Source organism: Dysidea avara, chromosome 8 (genome assembly GCF_963678975.1).
Source record: "Dysidea avara chromosome 8, odDysAvar1.4, whole genome shotgun sequence".
Classification (NCBI taxonomy): Eukaryota; Metazoa; Porifera; class Demospongiae; order Dictyoceratida; family Dysideidae; genus Dysidea; species Dysidea avara.
Genome location: NC_089279.1, coordinates 28,943,849 through 28,963,824, shown reverse-complemented (window position 1 = coordinate 28,963,824; position 19,976 = coordinate 28,943,849). Strand labels below are relative to the sequence as shown.

General features: G+C 36.5%; 1 protein-coding gene across 1 annotated transcript in view; it reads left to right on the top strand.

The window, feature by feature from the left end:
• LOC136263180 (uncharacterized) overlaps nt 1–5,814 on the top strand; it is a 7,759-nt gene extending 1,945 nt beyond the window's left edge. Inside the window, exons 2-3 of the mRNA XM_066057689.1 lie at nt 1,334–5,113; nt 5,511–5,814. Coding sequence (XP_065913761.1) covers nt 1,334–5,113; nt 5,511–5,586 — 3,856 coding nt within the window. The 3' untranslated portion in view covers nt 5,587–5,814. The remainder of the gene's footprint in view (nt 1–1,333; nt 5,114–5,510) is intronic.
• Nucleotides 5,815–19,976: the final 14,162 nt, after the last annotated feature.

The following is a 19,976-nucleotide window of genomic DNA, read 5'->3' as shown; positions in this document are numbered from 1 at the left end:
AGCAGTGAATGGCCATTAAATGAGCTATAGTAGAAATTTAACCTGTCATTGTAAGGTTGAAAATCACTTACTTGTTCTATGTCAAAATGAATGGCAGATATTTGGAAGGGAATGCTCCAGTGGCATTCCAATGTCTTGACACCCATTATAAACATAGATATTAGTGATTCAAAGACAGAAACAAAAGCATTGTGAAATTGCTCTGCAGGTTGGTTTGTGAAATTTACAATGTTATTGGTAAGGTAGTTGATCAGTTCAGATACTTTTGCTTTCAGCTTGAATGTCTTGATATGTTTTTTTTTCTAACTCGTCACTAGAGTGTGAAGCAAAGATTGGCTTCCACACAATTGCAGTTTATTTACTACTGCTTGCCCATCCACAATTATTTTTACAGTCATATCTTAAAAAATTGGCAACTAGTTCATTTTATAATTGAGGCTTTTCAGTATTCAGTTAAATGCTGTGCTCACAAAACATAATTATATTCATTTGATTATAATTAAGTCTCACTACTAATGTGATTGCTTGTTGAAGCCTTATGAAAATTGTATTAAGCCAATTTATTTAATATTCCCTTAACTTCCATTCCTATGTCATCTTTATAATTCCCCTAGCTCCTTTGTGTAATTTCCATTCTTAACAATTCCCCTCCTCAAGCTGATAGTAGGCACTAGCTACCAGGTATAGAAGTCCTACAGTAATACAAAGGAATAACACTAAGTATGTGTGATTCAAATTTAAGTCTCAAATTGAGTATATATGCAGGTATAAGGTAAACATTATGCAACAACAGCTAGGCTGTACATTTAGAAAGCAAAAGTAGCTAACAGGCACTGTAACAGAAAAGGTTGATAGCTATCTGGAATGAAGAATGGTATGTTCGGACAGAGAGCCCAAACCTTCATCACGCCTGCTATACAGTACTACCACAAATGGTTCAGTATTTTATGTAGCTAGCATCCCTGTATATATACAGTACTGCTCAAACGTGATGTTGCATCGTGAGAGTGCAAGCGATTTAAAAACTCGTTAATTGAAAGGCATGGCATGACACCCATTTCACTTGTGAGTATTCATCACAAATAAAATGGGACGAATACTCATTAGTGAAATGGGTGCTATGCCCTGTAATTAGCAAGTGTTTTAATTGCTCACACTCTTGTGAGATGATGTCGCATTTGAGTGGTAACGTAGATGCATACTCGTCAAAATGATGGTTGTATTGAAATAGCAGCCTGTACTGGGTATTCTAAGAATGTTGTGCTCTATTGGCAACAAATATCTCCAAAAATTATCAAATGCTGCATGCATTATTTATTTGATTTGTCTTTAGGTTTGTGATAGTATTCACTTTGTGGATGATCATAGCCAGTCAACAAGCAGAAAGTAAAGTGGTCACCATTAAAAACCATGGCATTAACAGCACCACATGCTGTGTGGAAGGATCATGTCCTTGCAGCTCATTGTCTTTTGCATTAGAAAACACAATGAATAATACCATCATAAACATCACATCAGAATCAGTTCCACTAAACACTACCACTTCAATAGGATCAGGAAACCTACACAACATTACAATAACTGGTAATGGTGCTACTATCATGTGTAACAATAGTGGAGGTGTGTACTGTGGGTCATGTAGTGATGTCATCATTGAAGGGATCACATGGGACCAGTGCGGTGATCCTAACAAGCAGGATAAAATGGCAGGAATTTATTTAGCTGTTGCTCACAATATCAAAATAGAGAGATGCATTTTTCGAGGATCTCAAGTCTGTGCATTAGATATATATCAAGCCAGTTCTAACGTTACTGTGAGAAACACTAACTTTTCCTACAATGTTATAACAAGACTAGTTGATTATCAATGCAGTGGATTAAAGATTACAACTAACAACACAAATGTAAGTATCACAGTTTTGGATAGCAGTTTCATGGGTAATAGACACATTAGCAGTAGCTACAATTTATATGGGCTTCTTGTAAAGGCTATAGCTATAGGTACTGAATCGCATCTCAGTTTAACTATTAGTCGAACTGTGTTTGTGTCCAATTCTGGAGGAGCACACATCTTTGTTCAAACTGCTTTTGTTGCACCAATTGTTTTGTCTGAACTAGTGTTTTATAATAACACACAACAAGGCATTTTGTTTCCATTACTTGATGCACGTAATAGTGATACACTTCTGACAATGTCCAATTCGTCCTTTACCAACAATGGTAATGGTGGTATAGTTTGTGCTGTCCTTAGTATGAACACAGGCAAAAAGGTTACTATTGTGGTTGAACATTCTAATTTTACAAACAACAGTGCCTCTGGTACTTCTGGTAGTGCAGTATATTTCCACTTGGACACCAATGATAACAGTGATTATATTGTCTCCATACAATACTGTAACTTTACTAACAATAACAATCAAACTGTATTGATTTATACATCAGAGAGTAGAATATCATCACATGTGGTAATTATTAGTGAGGTTCTGGTGATGGGTAGTCAGATGACAGGTAACCCTTCTGGTGGTGGAGTTGTTTCTGTTGTACTCAATGGTTTAATGAACAATACCTTCATCATCAATAACGTGACATTTTTATCCAATAAATACATGGAAGTAGCTGGAGGTGCTTTATATATCAAAACTGCTAACACAAATAATCAAGTCAACATCATAAACTGTCTCTTCCAAGAGAACACTGCTTATGGGGAAGGTGCTGCTTTGTTTCTTGTAGATGGTAATACTGAAAGTAGTGTAACTGCATACAGAAGTTACATAACAATCCAGTCAAACTTCACTAATAACAGTGGTGGGAACAGTGTTGTGTACATTTCAGCTGGTTCAACTTTTACAGTGGTACGTTTGACTGGCAAGTCAGTATTCCACAACAACATTGGTACAGCTATACATTTACTGTCCTCTACCCTCAGGTTAGGACAGTTTGGTGGTGATGTAATATTCAGTAGCAATTCTGCCAATAGTGGAGGTGCACTTTATTGTGAACATGGAGCTACACTACTTTTTTACAATGCATATGGATCCAGAATACATTTTTATAACAATTCAGCTGCTCAATATGGAGGTGCCATATATGCAGATCTTGGTTCCAACTGTGATGCAATATTGTCTTATGGTTTACCACATAGTATTTGGCCCATACAGTTTTCCAAAAACTCTGCTGGAATATCTGGTAATTCAGTGTATTTCAATGTTCAACGACATTGCAAAATCAATTCTAATTATAACAGTACCAATTCTATACTATACTTCTTATACCATTTACAATATGATGAACCACGGTCAAAGACAATAGTCTCATCACCCCAATCACTGTTGTTATACTTCAGAGAGCATGATGGTGTCAAAACTGGTGATAATACATACCTTGCTAAACGCAATATTCTAGGTCACCGAATTTCATTTAATGGATCTGTCTTTGATTACTTTAATCATTCTGCTGTGCCAACACAGTTTGATGTCCAGTGTCATCACAATTGTGCTGGTATTGGACTGACTGACAACCGCATACTTGTTGACAATGTCACAGCTCTTAGTCTTACTTTAACTGGTGAACAAGTAACTTCAAAAGGTAGAAATGTTACTCTTAAACTTAAATCTGTACTTGAGATTTTTAACAAAAGAATTTCTTCCTCAATAGTAGTTGAGTTAGTACCTTGTTCTCCAGGATACACATATGACAGAACTTGTAATTGTTGTGATTGTTACCACCATCAGGATATTGTGGATTGTGTTGATGATTATAATGAGATAAAAAGAGGTTATTGGTTTGGTACTGTTAGGAATACAACTACTGTATCTCTCTGCCCAAAGCAGTACTGTGAGTATGGTAAGCATCGTAAAGAGACCAGACCAGGTTATTGCATCATACCACAAGAATTAGATGATCAGTGTAAACTACACAGGACAGGAATCGCTTGTGGTGACTGTAGTTCAGGATATACTCTAACATATGATTCACCTGACTGTGTCAGCTATCACCAATGTTCTTCTCTAATGACAACGTTAGTTATAGTGTTGACTATTCTGTATTGGATTGCTATAATAGGAGTTGTGTTTGGTGTAATGAACTTTCGGTGTCGAATATCATCAGGGTATGTGTACGGGATGCTCTATTATTACAGCATTGTGGATATATTATTAGATAACAATCCCTACATCACTGGTGGTGTGTTTCAGTTAGTTTCCATACTGTCAAGTTTTGCTAAACTGTCACCTCAACTATTTGGTAAGCTGTGTTTTGTGGAAGGACTGAGTAGAATTGATCAACAGTTCATTCATTATTCACATGCAGTAGCTATTACATTGTTTTTGGTGATAATCATTATTATAGCAAGACACCGTCCAAAGGTTGCCTACTATGTCAGCCACTGTATAATACATGTCATCTGTCTTCTGTTGCTGCTTGCATATACTTCACTAGCATCCACTTCATTGCAGTTACTAAAACCATTAACATTTGCAGGTGTTGATGAGGTATACGTGTATTTGTCTCCAAGTTACAAGTATTTTAGAGGTCGTCATTCCTTCTATGGTATTGTTGCTACATTATGTGGACTAATTGTGGTAATTGGTATGCCATTGATACTACTGATACAACCATTCATTAATCCTGTTGTGAGTTTCATCAAAATTATGCCAATACTTGATCAGTTTCAAAGCTGCTACAAAGACAAGTATCGCTACTTTGCTTCCTACTACCTTATCTGTCGATTAGTGATTATCCTAATTGTGTTTATCTGTGACAGCAACTACTACACCATGTTATACTGTCTACAAACAGCCTGTGTTGTTATTGCCATGATTCATATTTGGATTCAGCCATACAAAGATAGCTTTCTCAATGGATTAGATGGTGTGATTTTACTGACGCTAACTTTAGTTGTCAATATTAACTCATTCACTTTCTTGTCTACTGCTACTCCAGGAATAATTTCAGCTCTGGTGGTCTTTCCTCTGCTAATCTTCTGTATCACTGGGATTAAGAAGTTGATTGGTTACTGCATGTCAAGGAGAAAAGTAGAGCCATACCTGGATTTTGATGAGTTTGATAGGTACAATGATGAGCGAGTTAATAGGAACAAGAGTAAAAAGCTGAGGTATGAAGACTGAGTTTGTTACTAATTTATGGTGTCCCAAAGTTGCTATGCTATTGTAATTATTATGCTGTTGGGGGTTAGACATTTTAGTTGATGTGGCTTTAAGAGAGTATAGTGATATGTTAAGCTTTCATAAAATTTTGCAACGACTGGCTTAAATGTAGTATTGTCTTTGTTGCTGTGTACAAGCTAAGCAGATGTTTAAAAGAGTTGTGAAAGAATTACAAGTTGAGGATGAACGAGTATAAATGGAACTATGTATAATGCTGTAGAATTGTAAAGTTCCCACCAAAACTTGTTTTATCTCTCCCAGCTCCGTAATGTAATTTTACCTACACATGTGTGTGATATAATTTCTGCATGCATGTAATTACCATTGTATACAACTCTGCTTCAGGGCTGTTAAATACAATAGTGTTAGCACTACTGGAGATGATGATGATGTTGATGATGATTACATGTTGGATCCATGAATCATGATGTTTCTTGAAGTAAACATGTACTTTTACAATGTTTTATATTTCTCAAGTCAATGTAATAGATTAACATTTTTATGTCTGCATGTTGTAGGATGATTGTATTTTCTGCACATTACACAAGCATGTACATATAGTATGCATTCTCATTTCCACATACTGCATGATATCATATAGCATGTATAGTGTCATCGCATTTATCCATATGAAGCATGTATATGATTGCATTGTTTAGAAGTTCCTAGCCTTGTCATAGGTTAGTGGGATTTATAATGGCAGAGCTGAAATAGCTTGTGATTGTGCTGAACACTAAGGCTTGTGCCACATAAATTCTGTAGATTGTTATGTATAATTTGTTTTCTATATGATTTGATTTATATGTCTTGTGGTACAGGGAATAAATAACAGGCCTAGACGCAGGGGTACCAAGGAGCTTTAAAGCAGCTGAAGCCCTGGCAGACAAACACACACACAAAAGAAAGAAATCACACACAATAATTATCAATTAGTTTAACAAATCTGTCAGATCCCACAGTTCAGAGGAGCAAGCATTGAAAATTCTGTATGTGTAGGATATTGCAATTCTGGTGGCTTGGTCAAACAATGGTTTAATAGCTCTGGATGGTAACTTGCATGCACAAGGTACATTGGTCAGCATCGCAGGTGTAAATTAAGTGCCCTAAGCAACTAATTTCAATTGTATAAGGAAGTACATTGAACGCCCAGTAACAATGAGCTATAGTGATCCAGTTCTCTGCTGTTAGCAGCTGCAGATGCATGGTGCTTAGTATATCTAATCCAAAACAGCCAAGCTGTAAAAAAAGTGTGCGGCCCTCAGAAAGGCTATGGTGAAAAAAGATGTGAAATCCGAGGTGGTGGCCAAGAAATGGCTGTGATGGTAGGTTAATGGTAAAAATTTTAATAATGACAATTCAGGTAAATTTTGTGAAGCGGCACAAAAATTCACCTGAATTGTCGTTATTAGAATTTTTACCATTAACCTACCATCACAGCCATTTCTTGGCCGCCACCTTGGATTTCACATCTTTTTTCACCATAGCCTTTCTGAGGGCCGCACACTTTTTTTACAGCTTGGCTGTTTTGGATTAGATTTCATTTCTTTTTGTATTTGTATACCCCAAAGCCGGCCCATAGACCAGCTTTGGGACTTTTTTAACCTATGTTTTTTTCTTCACTACAGGAAGAAGAAAAGATGAAGTAGATGTACTTTAAATATTTTATTAGTAAATGTACAAATTATATATATAATACATATGTGACTGGATTTGCGAAAAGGGGCCTTCCACACACATCCAATTTGCCAACTTTGACAATTGATAACTTCAGATTGGAAAGAGCTATTGCCTTGAAATTTGGGCAATGGTGATTTCTTTGCAGCTGAACTCTCTACATGATGGTTTCTTTGTAGCTGAACTCTCTACAAGGTAATTTCTTCTAGCTGATCTCTCTACAGGGAGATTTGTTTGTAGCTGAACTATCTACAAGGTAACTTCTTATAGCTGATCTCTCTACAGGGTGATTTGTTTGTAGCTGAATTCTGTACAGGTGATTTGTTTGCAGCTGAGCTCTTTACAAAATGGTTTCTTTGTAGCTGAACTCTCTACAAAGTAACTTCTTCTAACTGATCTTTCTACAGGGTGATTTGTTTGTAGCTGAACTATCTACAAGGTAATTTCTTCTAGCTGATCTCTCTACAGGGTGATTTGTTTGTAGCTGAATTCTGTACAGGTGATTTGTTTGCAGCTGAGCTCTTTACAGAATGGTTTCTTTGTAGCTGAACTCTCTACAAGATAACTTTTCTAGCTGATGTCTCTACAAGGTGACTAGTTTGTAGTTGAACTCTCTACATGGTGGTTTCTTTGTAACTGAACTTTCTACAGGGTGATTTCTTCTAGCTGATCTTTCAATAGGGTGATTTGTTTGCAGCTTCACTCTCTACAAGGTAACTTCTTCTAACTGATCTCTCTACAGGGAGATTTGTTTGTAGCTGAACTCTCTACAGGTGATTTGTTTGAAGCTGAACTTTCTAAATGATGGTTTCTTTGTAGCTGAACTCTCTACAAGTTAACTTCTTCTTGCTGATCTCTCTACAGGGTGATTTTGTTTGTAGCTGAATTCTGTACAGATGATTTGTTTGCAGCTGAGCTCTTTACAGAATGGTTTCTTTGTAGCTGAACTCTCTAAAAGGTCACTTCTTCTAACTGATCTTTCTACAGGGCAATTTGTTTGTGGCTGAATTTTCTACAGGGTGATTTCTTTGCAGCTGAACTCTCTACTTGGTGGTTTCTTTGTAGCTGAACTATGTACTAGGTAATTTCTTCTAGCTGACCTCTCTACAGGGTGATTTGTTTGTAACTGAATTCTGTACAGGTGATTTGTTTGCAGCTGAGCTCTAAACAGAATGGTTTCTTTGTAGCTTAACTCTCTACAAGGTAACTTTTCTAGCTGATTTCTCTACAAGGTGACTAGTTTGTAGCTGAACTCTCTACATGGTGGTTTCTTTGTAACTGAACTTTCTACAAGGTGACTTCTTCTAGCTGATCTTTCTACAGGGTGATTTGTTTGTAGCTGAACTCTCTACAAGGTAGCTGAACTCTCTACAAGGTAACTTCTTCTAGCTGATCTCTCTACAGGGAGATTTGTTTGTAGCTGAACTCTCTACAGGTGATTTGTTTGAAGCTGAACTGTCTAAATGATGGTTTCTTTGTAGCTGAACTCTCTACAAGTTAACTTCTTCTAGCTGATCTCTCCACAGGGTGATTTGCTTGTAGCTGAACTATCTACAAGATAACTTCTTTTAGCTGATCTCTCTACATGGTGATTTGTTTTTAGCTGAATTCTGTATAGGTGATTTGTTTGCAGCTGAGCTCTTTAAATAATGGTTTCTTTGTAGCTGGACTCTCTCAAGGTAACTTCTTCTAGCTGATGTCTTTACAGGGTCACTAGTTTGTAGCTGAATTCTCTACATGGTGGTTTCTTTTTAACTGAACTCTCTACAAGGTAACTTTTTCTAGCTCATCTTTCTACAGGGTGATTTATTTGTAGCTGAATTCTGTACAGGTGATTTGTTTGCAGCTGAGCTCTTTAAAGAATGGTTTCTTTGTAGCTGAACTCTCTACAAGGTAACTTCTTCTAGCTGATGTCTCTACAAGGTTACTAGTTTGTAGCTGAACTCTCTACAAGGTGACCTCTTCTAGCTGATCTTTCTACAGGGTGATTTGTTTGTAGCTGAACTCTCTACATGCGCTGTTAAAACTGGGTAGTTATTTTAGCACTCATTGAGTTGATTTAACAACTTGCTTGCAATGCTATTGTCACTATGGGAGTGCTAATATTACCAAATGGTGGTTAATTTAAGCTACCTATGTTACTTTAGCATCAGCCTTTGTGCTAGTTTAACATGGTATACTTGTTATTTTAACAGGTTATTTTGTGTTACTGAAGTTGTTCAATATTATTTGGCTGTGATTCTCACCAGTGAGATGCGCACAATTTAGGAACTGTCATTGCAACATCAGATATGGAAGAAAGTTGGTCAGCAGCGCCAACAATGCTTCATTTGAAGAACACCAAAGTGAATATTATTTATTATTCTCCAACATGTACGTATACCACATTTACATAATGATGTACATATTATACAGTGTAATAATGTTGATAACAGATACACATAATATAATATTCACAATTACTGTAATAAAAAAGTCAATCGTTTTCATTTAAGTCAGCATATATAGACGAAGAGTTATATAGTAATGTTGCATGAGTCCATATCTTATGTATAGTTCAAAACTTCGCTGTCTACAGTGTTAAAGAACAATGTACTATAACACATGGTACTACTTCTTGGATAATACCATAACATTTAAGAATTACTGTATTACAGTCGGTTAATTGGTGCACAATTAGTGACAAAATGTTTGTAAAATTGCTGGTTGCTGGAGCACGTGCATGGAATGTTATGGTAGAGGTAATCGTTTCACTATAAGTTACAAACTACCTCTAGACCTTTGCAATTACCTACATTGGATGTTGAATGTCAGGTTGTACAAAAGTCAAATGATTAACTAGCTATGCACGTACATTAGCATGAGCTATACTGAACTGTATTGCATGTCTAAGTCAGACATGGTAATAGACCTTATAGCATATAGCTCTGTATATCATCAAATAGTGTTCACTGTGAAACCTGAACAAACCTGACTATCCAGAGTAGCTAGCTATAGCATTTATCATTTGATTATGGTTAACTTGAGTCAGACTCATGATCAGTTGTGCAGAGTGTATAGCTATGAAGTGCCATAATTTTAGCTTAGCAGCACCATACACTAACCTCTTCGCGCTATACTCGTGCAGTCTCTACCCCGGCCTCGGTCTCTACCAGCCGGTCAGGTGCAAGTTTGCCGTTCTCCCGCAAAACGGTTGGTCGAACCAGTGTAAGTAATCTACTTTAAATACAGGCTTGTTCTAGCTCACTAAGATATCTACTTGAGGGAGCTCGCCATTCAAACGATAATTAGCATCATCTCTGGCATCATGACTGAACTAGAATGAACGCGCACCTCCACAAACCGCAGTGAACTAGGGATGATGCTGGGGATGATAAATCTGATGTTTAAAGAGAAGAGCTGCTACCGAGGCCGCTGCTACTATGGAAAACTTAGCGCTTGTAAAGATAGGTCAAGTCATGCCGAAGCTCTCGCAGAAAAACTACTATTCTGACGAAGCTTACAGTGGACGAGAGCAGTGTTTTGTAGGTAGCTAGCTAGACTAACTTGCCTCTCAATTGAGAGTGAAACTACGCAGCCGCTATTTGGTGATGATCGTCAGTGTAACCTGTTGTGTCATCATAGCCATCTGGCACCAAGGACTGATCTTTAAGACCCTCAGCATCATGTGATGTCAAGTACGTAGTGATTAACCTCCCGAGGGGACTCATGCAGGAGGGATACAGCTATCATGGGCTAACGCGCAGCCTCCTTTACATCTGGGTGCTCCTGTAAGTATGTTTCATTGATATAACAAATAATTATTTATGCATATGCAGAGTCCTACTACTCCTACATCTGAGTCTCTATAGCTATGTCTCCATGACAGCAATACTGCTGGCAGATGGAAGTTATTGATAAAGGTGATTACAATTCAACTCATGATATGGACAGATGCAGTTCATGCCACTTGTCAATATAATTGTGAAAGAAACTAACTACTTGGCAACAGTTTCATGTAAGTAACTGTGATAAAACCAGTGTAAATATGTGGGATCTTTTGTTAATAGGTGGTGTGGGATTTTTGTGGCTTGTGGCTGTATCTGTACATATTCTCATTGTTCTGCATGTTATGTTTATAATAGAATTGTTTGATATTAACTGTCCATTGGAGAAAGCTAGTTTATTGAAGACTACAATACCCATCAGAATCATAAGTCAAAGGTACAGTATACACTATTATAGCTTTTGGTCTGTAGTTCCTTATGCTTTTCTTACTATAGGTCATTGTACAAGAGGTTGGGAACTGCACTGTGTAGTGGCACTATCACGTATACAGGTAAAGAGAATTCATATTGTTTGTACATACGTGCTGACTCTCTCTCTCTGTGTTCCTGATGTTTTTAGATCTATGAATGAACGTGCCAGCATCAGCTACTAAAATTGAACTAATAATTATGTGGAATTCATCTAATGTGGAATCCGATGTTCAAAGATAAACATAGCTACTGCTGCTGCTACTACTACTACATTGCTGCTACCAAAAAACTTGCATGGTTGTTTGAGTTATGCTGGAGAATTGTGGATTGCCTTTTATTGACAATAATTTATACATAATATTATGGTTTATCTTAGTTGTTTGCGTTATAGTTTGTGATGAGTGTTAGTGTTGCCTGTTATGTCAGTGCTAATAAAGACAGAAGACCCTGCAATTTTTCCATTCACAGTGGCTACTGCATGGAGTCTGAAAACTTGCATCTTCCTGCTGTAAGTACTCTATTATATTTAGAGTACATAAACATATTTTTTGTACACATAGTCCTCTCTACAAGAGTAAAATGTCACCTGCAGATAATGTCTCCGTCAGATAAAGTCATTGATATAGGACTGGGGACATGAATTATGATGTGGACAGATGTAGTTCATGTCATTTATGAAGTGAAAGAAGCTAACTATTTGGCAACAGTTCATGTAAGTAACCATGGATAAAACCAGTGTAAATGTGTGGGATCTTGTGTTAATAGCCAAAGAGGGTATTGTAGGGTTTTTGTGGCTGTATCTGTACAGTATCACCATTGTTCTGCTGTGTTTCAATTATAAGTATTGTCTAGAAATCATTTGATATTAACATTCAACGTCCATTGAGAAAGCTTATTGTAGACTACTATATAAACATGCATCAATAGTCAAAAGTACAACCAACTTAGCTTTAAATTTGGTCTGTAGTAGCAACATATTAAATATTATGCTTCTCTTGCTATAGGTCACAGAAGTGGAAACTGATTATGTGCAATGAAAAAGTGGCAGTCTCTTTTTCAGGTATGCATACAACAATTCTAATTGTTTGTATGTAATTGCTCTGATCTTTAGATAAATGGGCATGTCTGATTCAGCCGAACAAATGCTATAGTAAGACAACAAGTATGTTAAACAATTCATAATATTAGCCATACCTTTATTTGATATTTCTTTAGATTTGAGGTGGAAGAAAGACTTTGTGCTGATAACATGTGACAGTGAACATGGTATGTAGTGAGAACATACACATACTGTTTTGTAATTGCTTACCTTTTTATATAGCTATTTCAAGACTATTCCAATCACTTGGTAGTGGCATAGTTACTTCAATGGCAGCCACCTGAACAGCATTCAAAAGATCTAGATGGAGGAGAACCTTCAGATATGACGATATCAGGATCAAGAGTGGCAGAAGCCATTGTCTTTGTCTTTTTGTACTAGAGATCACTGCCTGAATATTTGAAGATGATATGATGAATTAAGAACTCAACTATAGAACTGACATAGAACTCAGTTGTAACAGATGCTACTATTGCATTTTAGAGTGCTATTATTACATTTTTAAAAGTGTCAATTCAACCAAACCTTGTAAATTCAACCCAAATAATCATGTTGTTTTAGCACCATCTATGTGTTGGTTAATATAGCACCAGAAGGTGGTGTTATATTTGGTACCGTCAAATTACACCTGGTTTTGGTGTTATTTCAACACATCACTTTTAACAGTGTGATGGTTTCTTTGTAGCTGAACTCTCTACAAGGTAACTTCTTCTAGCTAATCTCTCTACAGGGAGATTTGTTTGTAGCTGAACTCTCTACATGATGGTTTCTTTGTAGCTGAACTCTCTACATGGTGGTTTCTTTGTAGCTGAACTCTACAAGGTGATTTTTTCTAGCTGAACTATCTCTTTCCATAGTTGCATGGACTCCCTACAAGGTAACTTCTTCTAGCTGATCTCTCTACAGGGTGACTTGTGTGTAGCTGATCTCTATACAGGTTTCTTATTTCTAGCTGATCTCTTGAATTCTCTTCAGGGTCACTGCTCTATTAGGATGACTGCTCTATTAGAGTATCTCGATCTCGCACTTGCTGCACCAAGTTGGATTTCGTGTTATAACTCCGTGGCTTTAAGTCTGATTCTTCTACACCATTGATGAGCCTTTCTAAGATGATTACTCCATCTGTATAACGATTTTTAAAGCATTACCCCAAGCGGTTTATCTGGTAGGCGTGGCAAGCAGTCGTTTTTTTTATTAGCTAATCTCGATTGCGTAATTGTTACACACTGTTGGTTTTTTCGTTGTATCTTCCTGTTTCTTAGCTCGATTTCTTTCAAACCACAAAAGGTTTGAGGTTCAATAGTTAACCTATTCACCCACCGATTTTCAGCTTCGTCCCATACGCGGTTTACCCGAGGGGTCCGCCACGACCTTAAAATCCTGTACGAGATTCCGAATCCCACGAAATTTCAGGCAAGATTCCGGATTCCAAGAAATATTTAAATTACTGAAATCCAATTAACAAAATTAAAATCCTGTACTCAAACAAAATTAATGACACGCTAGCCCTACAGCAATGCGTGGAAAGGTAACAGCTACCTCGAGCTACTCTACAGCTACCTCGAGCTACTCTCTTGGATAGACGATCAGTGCCTCGGACACTCTCCTCGAATGCCGACGAGCTCAGACAATGCTGCTCAACTTCGTGTTCAACTCGCACCTAACCTTCATTAGCTACTCATTGTAGACTTCGCTGTACCTGGGATAGGCTCTGGATTCGCCTTGTGGTTCGCTGTTAATCGGAGACACAACTACAGACTCGGCAAAACTCGAGACTCGACTATTCAGCAGTTCGACTCTACACTCGTGCTCTGTTGAATCCATAAAAGCTCTTAAACACCTATATAGACACAGTAAGTTTAAAGCGAAGTGAAATTAACAGCTCAAGGCAAGTTATAACAGGCCAACAAGCTTATAGCTGCATCTCGAGCTGCATACCACGAGTTGCACGCTATTAGAATATCCGGAATTATTCGGAAATTCACGGACTTTAATCAACCAAAAGATTCCAGATTCCAAAGCAAGATTCCAGATTTTGTGCGAGATTCCGAGGGATTCCAAATGACTTGTACGGGATTCCAGCCCGTGACGGACCCCTCGGGTTTACCCTGTAGGCGTGACAACATATTGGTGTTATTTTCCGTGAATAATCGCTCATAACTCTTTGCCTGTTTATCGTATTCCAGCCAAAGTTGGTACCGAGATGCGCCTTTATATCCCCCTTCTGTGTGCCAAATTTCAAGGCAATCGGATATGGCGTTCGAGGTTTATAGCAGTTTTTGTAAGTGTGCGACAAGAAAAAGAAAAATAAGAAGAAAAAAAACGAAGAAACTGAGCCAATTTTTGAAGTCGAATATCTCGGGAACGCGCTAAGCGATTTCGCTCAAATTTGGAATGTAGAGTGCTGCAGTTGGAGGGCATGTCCACAGCAAAAATCGTCTTGTTTCATCAAGGAAGCACAGAGCTACGGAGGTTCGAAAATTGCGTTTTCTTTCTTCCTGTCAATATACTCACTGGTGTTACGCGCCGGCTTCTTGGGCCGCACGACACACTACCGTGTGTCTTGATTTGTAACAATTAACAGTTCAAGCAAAATGATGACATCATTAGAAACCAATACCAAATCTGGTCTAAAAAGAGAGGTTAGGTGGAATAGTACTTAATGGACTAACACTTGCATGATAGCCAGGGAGATCAGCATGAAGCTTGTAAGGTTAGCTTGCTTGTTAAACCATTCATATGCATGGATACACAACTTTCTTTGCAACTTATTTGTAAATTAGTATTTTATAGGAAGTGAAGTATACTGGGAATTCCACTGCAATCACCTGTAATTCCATAAATTGTAAATACATAGGCTTTGTATGGGTATCACATAAATCACTATATATTTATTGGTACAGTATATTTTCATGTAAAAAAAATTTATGGTAATTCTGTGTAAAATTATTTTTCTGTTTAACATGAATGATTGTTCTATTAGTACGTACTAGTAATAGCATGGGTAGCAGTGAAATTTGGGATAAATACCACAAGTGTTGTATTGGAAATTTACCATTTCCAATACAACAAAAGTAAATCAGTAAATGCTTTATTTCACTATAAAATGACTGTTCTATTAGAGAGTATTGATCTAAGGAGCTATGTACAATGCATTTGGTTTGCAGTTTCCACTGACTGCCCTATTAGGGAGTATTGAGCTATTTTCATGGAATTAAATTAAGTGATAAAGCATTTACTGTTAATACCATACTCGCTGCATATACACATGCTGTGCATTAGCGTTGCCATGTACGTAATTTGTCACTATGTACTAAACACGCGTCAACACTAATTGGCGCTACATTGTTAACATAAATTCTAGCTAATGAAATTGCAATTACAACTTTTTCACTGCTACCAGTGAAATACGGGATAAATTTCACTGCTACTATTGAGACTTTTGTATTGGCAGTGAAACAGGTATAGTATTAGAAGTATTAATTTTCAATCTTTTGCAAAATTTTCATATAAGTTTTGCATAGGAATTACAATGAAAAAAGAACAAATTTTGGTACAAAACACATGCATCCTGTGTATGGTTTAAGCAGAAACCTAAATTGTCATCAACACTGGTTCTGATAGGTAGGCCCGCGTCAAGCATGCCAGCAAAATAAAAAGCGCATAATAGGCTAGAGTTCTATGCCAGCATAATGCTGGTGATGGAATATTACATGGATATTTCAAACTACGGAATTTAATTCCATTAAAATAGCTCAATACTCCCTAATAGGGCAGCCAGTGGAAACTGCAAACCAAATGCATTGTACATAGCTCCTTAGATCAACACTCTCTAATAGAACAGTCATTTTATAGTGAAATAAAGCATTTACTGATTAAAATGTTCCATGATAATTGTCACAAATGTTTCTACTATCTTAAGAGCATAATGCAAGTGTAATAATGGGTTAAAACTTTAGGAAATCCCTGAAAGCATTTTGGGCAAAATTTTGTGCATATTTGACTCAGGCCTACTGATGAGGGATAAAAATTATTTACATACTGTATATTGTATCAATGCATACGGTAGGTCAGTAGTTATTTACCAGCTTGAGGATTGAAGACCAATTTGCAGAACTGCCTTGACCAATAAGCATGAATAAAAGGTGTTGTAGTTTCCATTGCAATTGTTCCTATATACTTTTATTAAGTTCAGTACAGCTTTATGTGTATGCATAAACAGCATAGCCAGCAAAACACTTCATGGTTTGTGCATTAAATTGTGACTCTTTGTGATTTAAAACACTGAATGTAGGTAACTTTGGCAATGAAAGTTATACATTGGAGTTTGAATAATACTGCAAATATGGGTGCCATTCTGGGGGGACATTCCCTCCGGAAAACTTTCAGTTATTTTTAGTACGTATTTGTATGTAGTGTAGCGTCTTATCCTGTTTGTACTAACTATACAGAAGATTCTTCATTTGTTAATACTCTTAAGGAAAGCAAACTGCACAAAAGTGACCAAACTATTAATTGGTAACTTTTATGCTCACTGACTGCCACTCCATAAATTTACCTGGATGTTGTGCTATAATAGATTAGGGTCTACCCTTGGAAAGTTCCAAGATAATAATCCTGATATTTTGACTTCACTCATGAAAGAATTGCAGCTTTAAACTGCATCTCAACATGCAGAACTGCAGAGCTACCAACAGCTTCTTTGAAAGATTATAATTTGTAAACAATTTGTTGTTAAAGTTAATTAACATCATACAATATATGAATTGCATTTCATTTGTTTATGCTGTTTGTAATCTAGTTGGGATGGAATCAAATAATTTAGATTTAAAAGAGATAATTATATAGAAGATAGACCACCCAATGCTAAATATATTCATCAATACCAGACAGAGTTAGCCACTCCTGGAATATAAGGAATAAACAGCATCATAATGGCCCAAACTGGCATAGGGAAAACCCCGCACGATCAGTTTCAACTGTTATGGCAGGAAAGTGAAAGGTGCTGTTTCTCATACCCAAAACTAGACACCAGCCTATTATGCTTTTAATTTTGCCTATTATGCTATGCTGCAGTGCTAAAAAATTTAGCCTATTATGCTCATAATTATGCTTAATTTTTTTCCACAGTTTTAATGTTTTGTTACTTTCTATGGACTTATGAACAACTGATTAAATGTAAAAAGTACTCATTGTGTATTAGGAATTTGGCTGCATTGTAAACTATAATAACAGATTAACAGTCGTGTCAGATAACTAGCTACTTAATGCCATATCAGTGGCATCAATAGTTCTATTATTGTAAGTCAACCTTTTTCGGTGGTATGCATTTTCGCTTACAGTATGACAATTATTCTGCCTATTATGCTAGCATTATGCTTGATGCTTTCGGGCACCTATTATGCTCAAAGTTATGCCAGCATAATAGGCTGGTGCCTACCCAAAACTTTACTTGCTAATCATCAAAAAGGTAGGCCTGGGTACATTTCATTTAGGATGAGGGCAGAGGGCACTCCTCCTCCCCCCCCAACAAATTTGTTCCCCACAGACACATGCACTGTATTACTTGAATTATATAATATTATACATAATATTATAGGATTATTATATCAACTAATCAAGTCAGGTCCAATGCATATAGATACATAGCCAAAAAACTATTAGGAATTGAGAAACAATGGTTATGGAAGAACAGTTCTGTTGATTGTGGTGAGTTAATTATAAAAACCTTTATGGCCATCATTACTGATTTCTTGTTTTCTGTCCTGAAAGTTTAAATTTATCGATGATCGTAAATTCATACGTAATTGCTAGCTATCACACTACAGATCTGAAAGAAAGTCTGTGAGTACAGGGAGTCAAATTATCGTCATCAAATTCAGGAAATTCCAGACCCAGTGGTCACTACTGTAACCTAGAGTATGGCTACTTTAAACTTGATGTGGTTGGTAATGAGAAACAAGGAATAAAGGCCTTGTATAGTATACGTGCATGCAGAGTTGGGGGTAACTTAGTTACTGTAAAAGTATAACTAGTTACTTGCTTTGTAACTAGTAACTTGTAAGTTACAACTGCCTGGAAAGTAGTAAAGTTACAATATTACTAGTAATAGTTACACTGTACAGTGGTCCCTCCATTATCCGGCCATTGATTATTTGAATTTTCGATTATCCAAACTATGGAGGTGACTGTTCTATTAGAGTATTTTGTCTAAAGTGTGTGTGTGTTCTATTAGAGTATTTGCATAGGGCTCTGTATATAAATGAATGGGATTCTATTATCTGAACTTTTCGATTATCTGAACACCCTCAGGGTCCAATTAGTTTGGATAATTGAGGGACCACTGTAACTATTCTTTAAAAGTAAAAGCACTTCAATTTTTGTGCTACAGCTACATTAAGTAAACACTTTCTGTGTACTTTTCTTCATGATTCAGCTTGAGTATATATGTGAGGGGGCATAGGAAAAGGGACCTATAGTGGTTAACATGGAATTTGAGTTATACTAATCAAAGAATTCTACAACTCACCAGCTATTCATGTTTCAAATTTCAAGTCAATACTCAATTGTGTCACATAGTTATGATGAATTTAAATACAAGTGTAATTTCCCAATGTATGTAATTTACTATAATTACCTAACAATAAACGGAAATTTACTGACATTTACTCAAAAGTTAAAAAGTCTCTTGGTCCCTTTTCCTATCCCCCCTCACAATTATACAGACATAACAGAGCTGAAATGGCCACAGAATTGTTATTTTCCGAAAGTGTGCATATAATATTACCATTATTATATAGTTCTCTTTTCCCTTGCTCTGGACAATAGTATCTAGATACTTAGTTACATTTTTAAAAGTAAATATTACTGTAACTGAGTTACATGGGATGAAAGTAACTACTATAGTAACTAGTTACTTTTACAAAGTAACTCAACTCTGCAATAGTTATAATGGCTATCCAGTACTGTTGTATGACTACTGTAGGAAGCAATGAATTAACAGTTGTATATTGAAAGATACTGATGTTGTGCCATAATCTTGTTTGGGTATAAGGAACCTTGTGTGGGAGGGTCAAAGCAAACAATAGTAAGGATATGTATTGTAGAAGTTTGAAATTACTATATATATATTACATTTAAAGCGGACATTATAATTTTGAGTGTGTGCTAAAAAGACTCAACAGCAGGGGCATATTCGGGATTTTTATAATGGGGTTTCCATCAGTTAAAAAAAAAATATGGACAGCTATGCTCAAAATAATTGCAAATAATAAAATAGCTAGTTAGCACTAAACTACTCAGCAATAATCAAAAAGACAAGTAGTACATTACTATAACATATCCACCTTCTCTTTGCTTGAAAAAGCCATCTGTCACTTGTTAGAAGATGTTTCCATGATAAAATTAAGAATGCACAATCAATTATAACTATACTCTAATTAAAGCGCATTTGACTTGTGTTGCTGTGAGTGATAGTGAAATTCTCAGAGAAAGACTGATTCTGAAAGGTAGTATATTGTATTTGTACTCTCAAGTTAGATAGTAATAATAACTGCACTCTTATTGAGGCAGGTTATTTTATGAATTGTTTAGCTGTTAAAGGGGGTTTCCTGAAACCCCAGAAACCTGCCCCTCCCTATCTATACATCCTTGAGCAGTGCATTCTGTAGTGCATTAATTTTGTAATTTAATATATGTACATTTACAGTCAGCCAGCTGATCATTTTTGAGATTAAAGCATTCCTTGGTAGGTGTGAATTTTGCCTTTCATATTGGATAGCACAAGTTGTAGACAAAAAT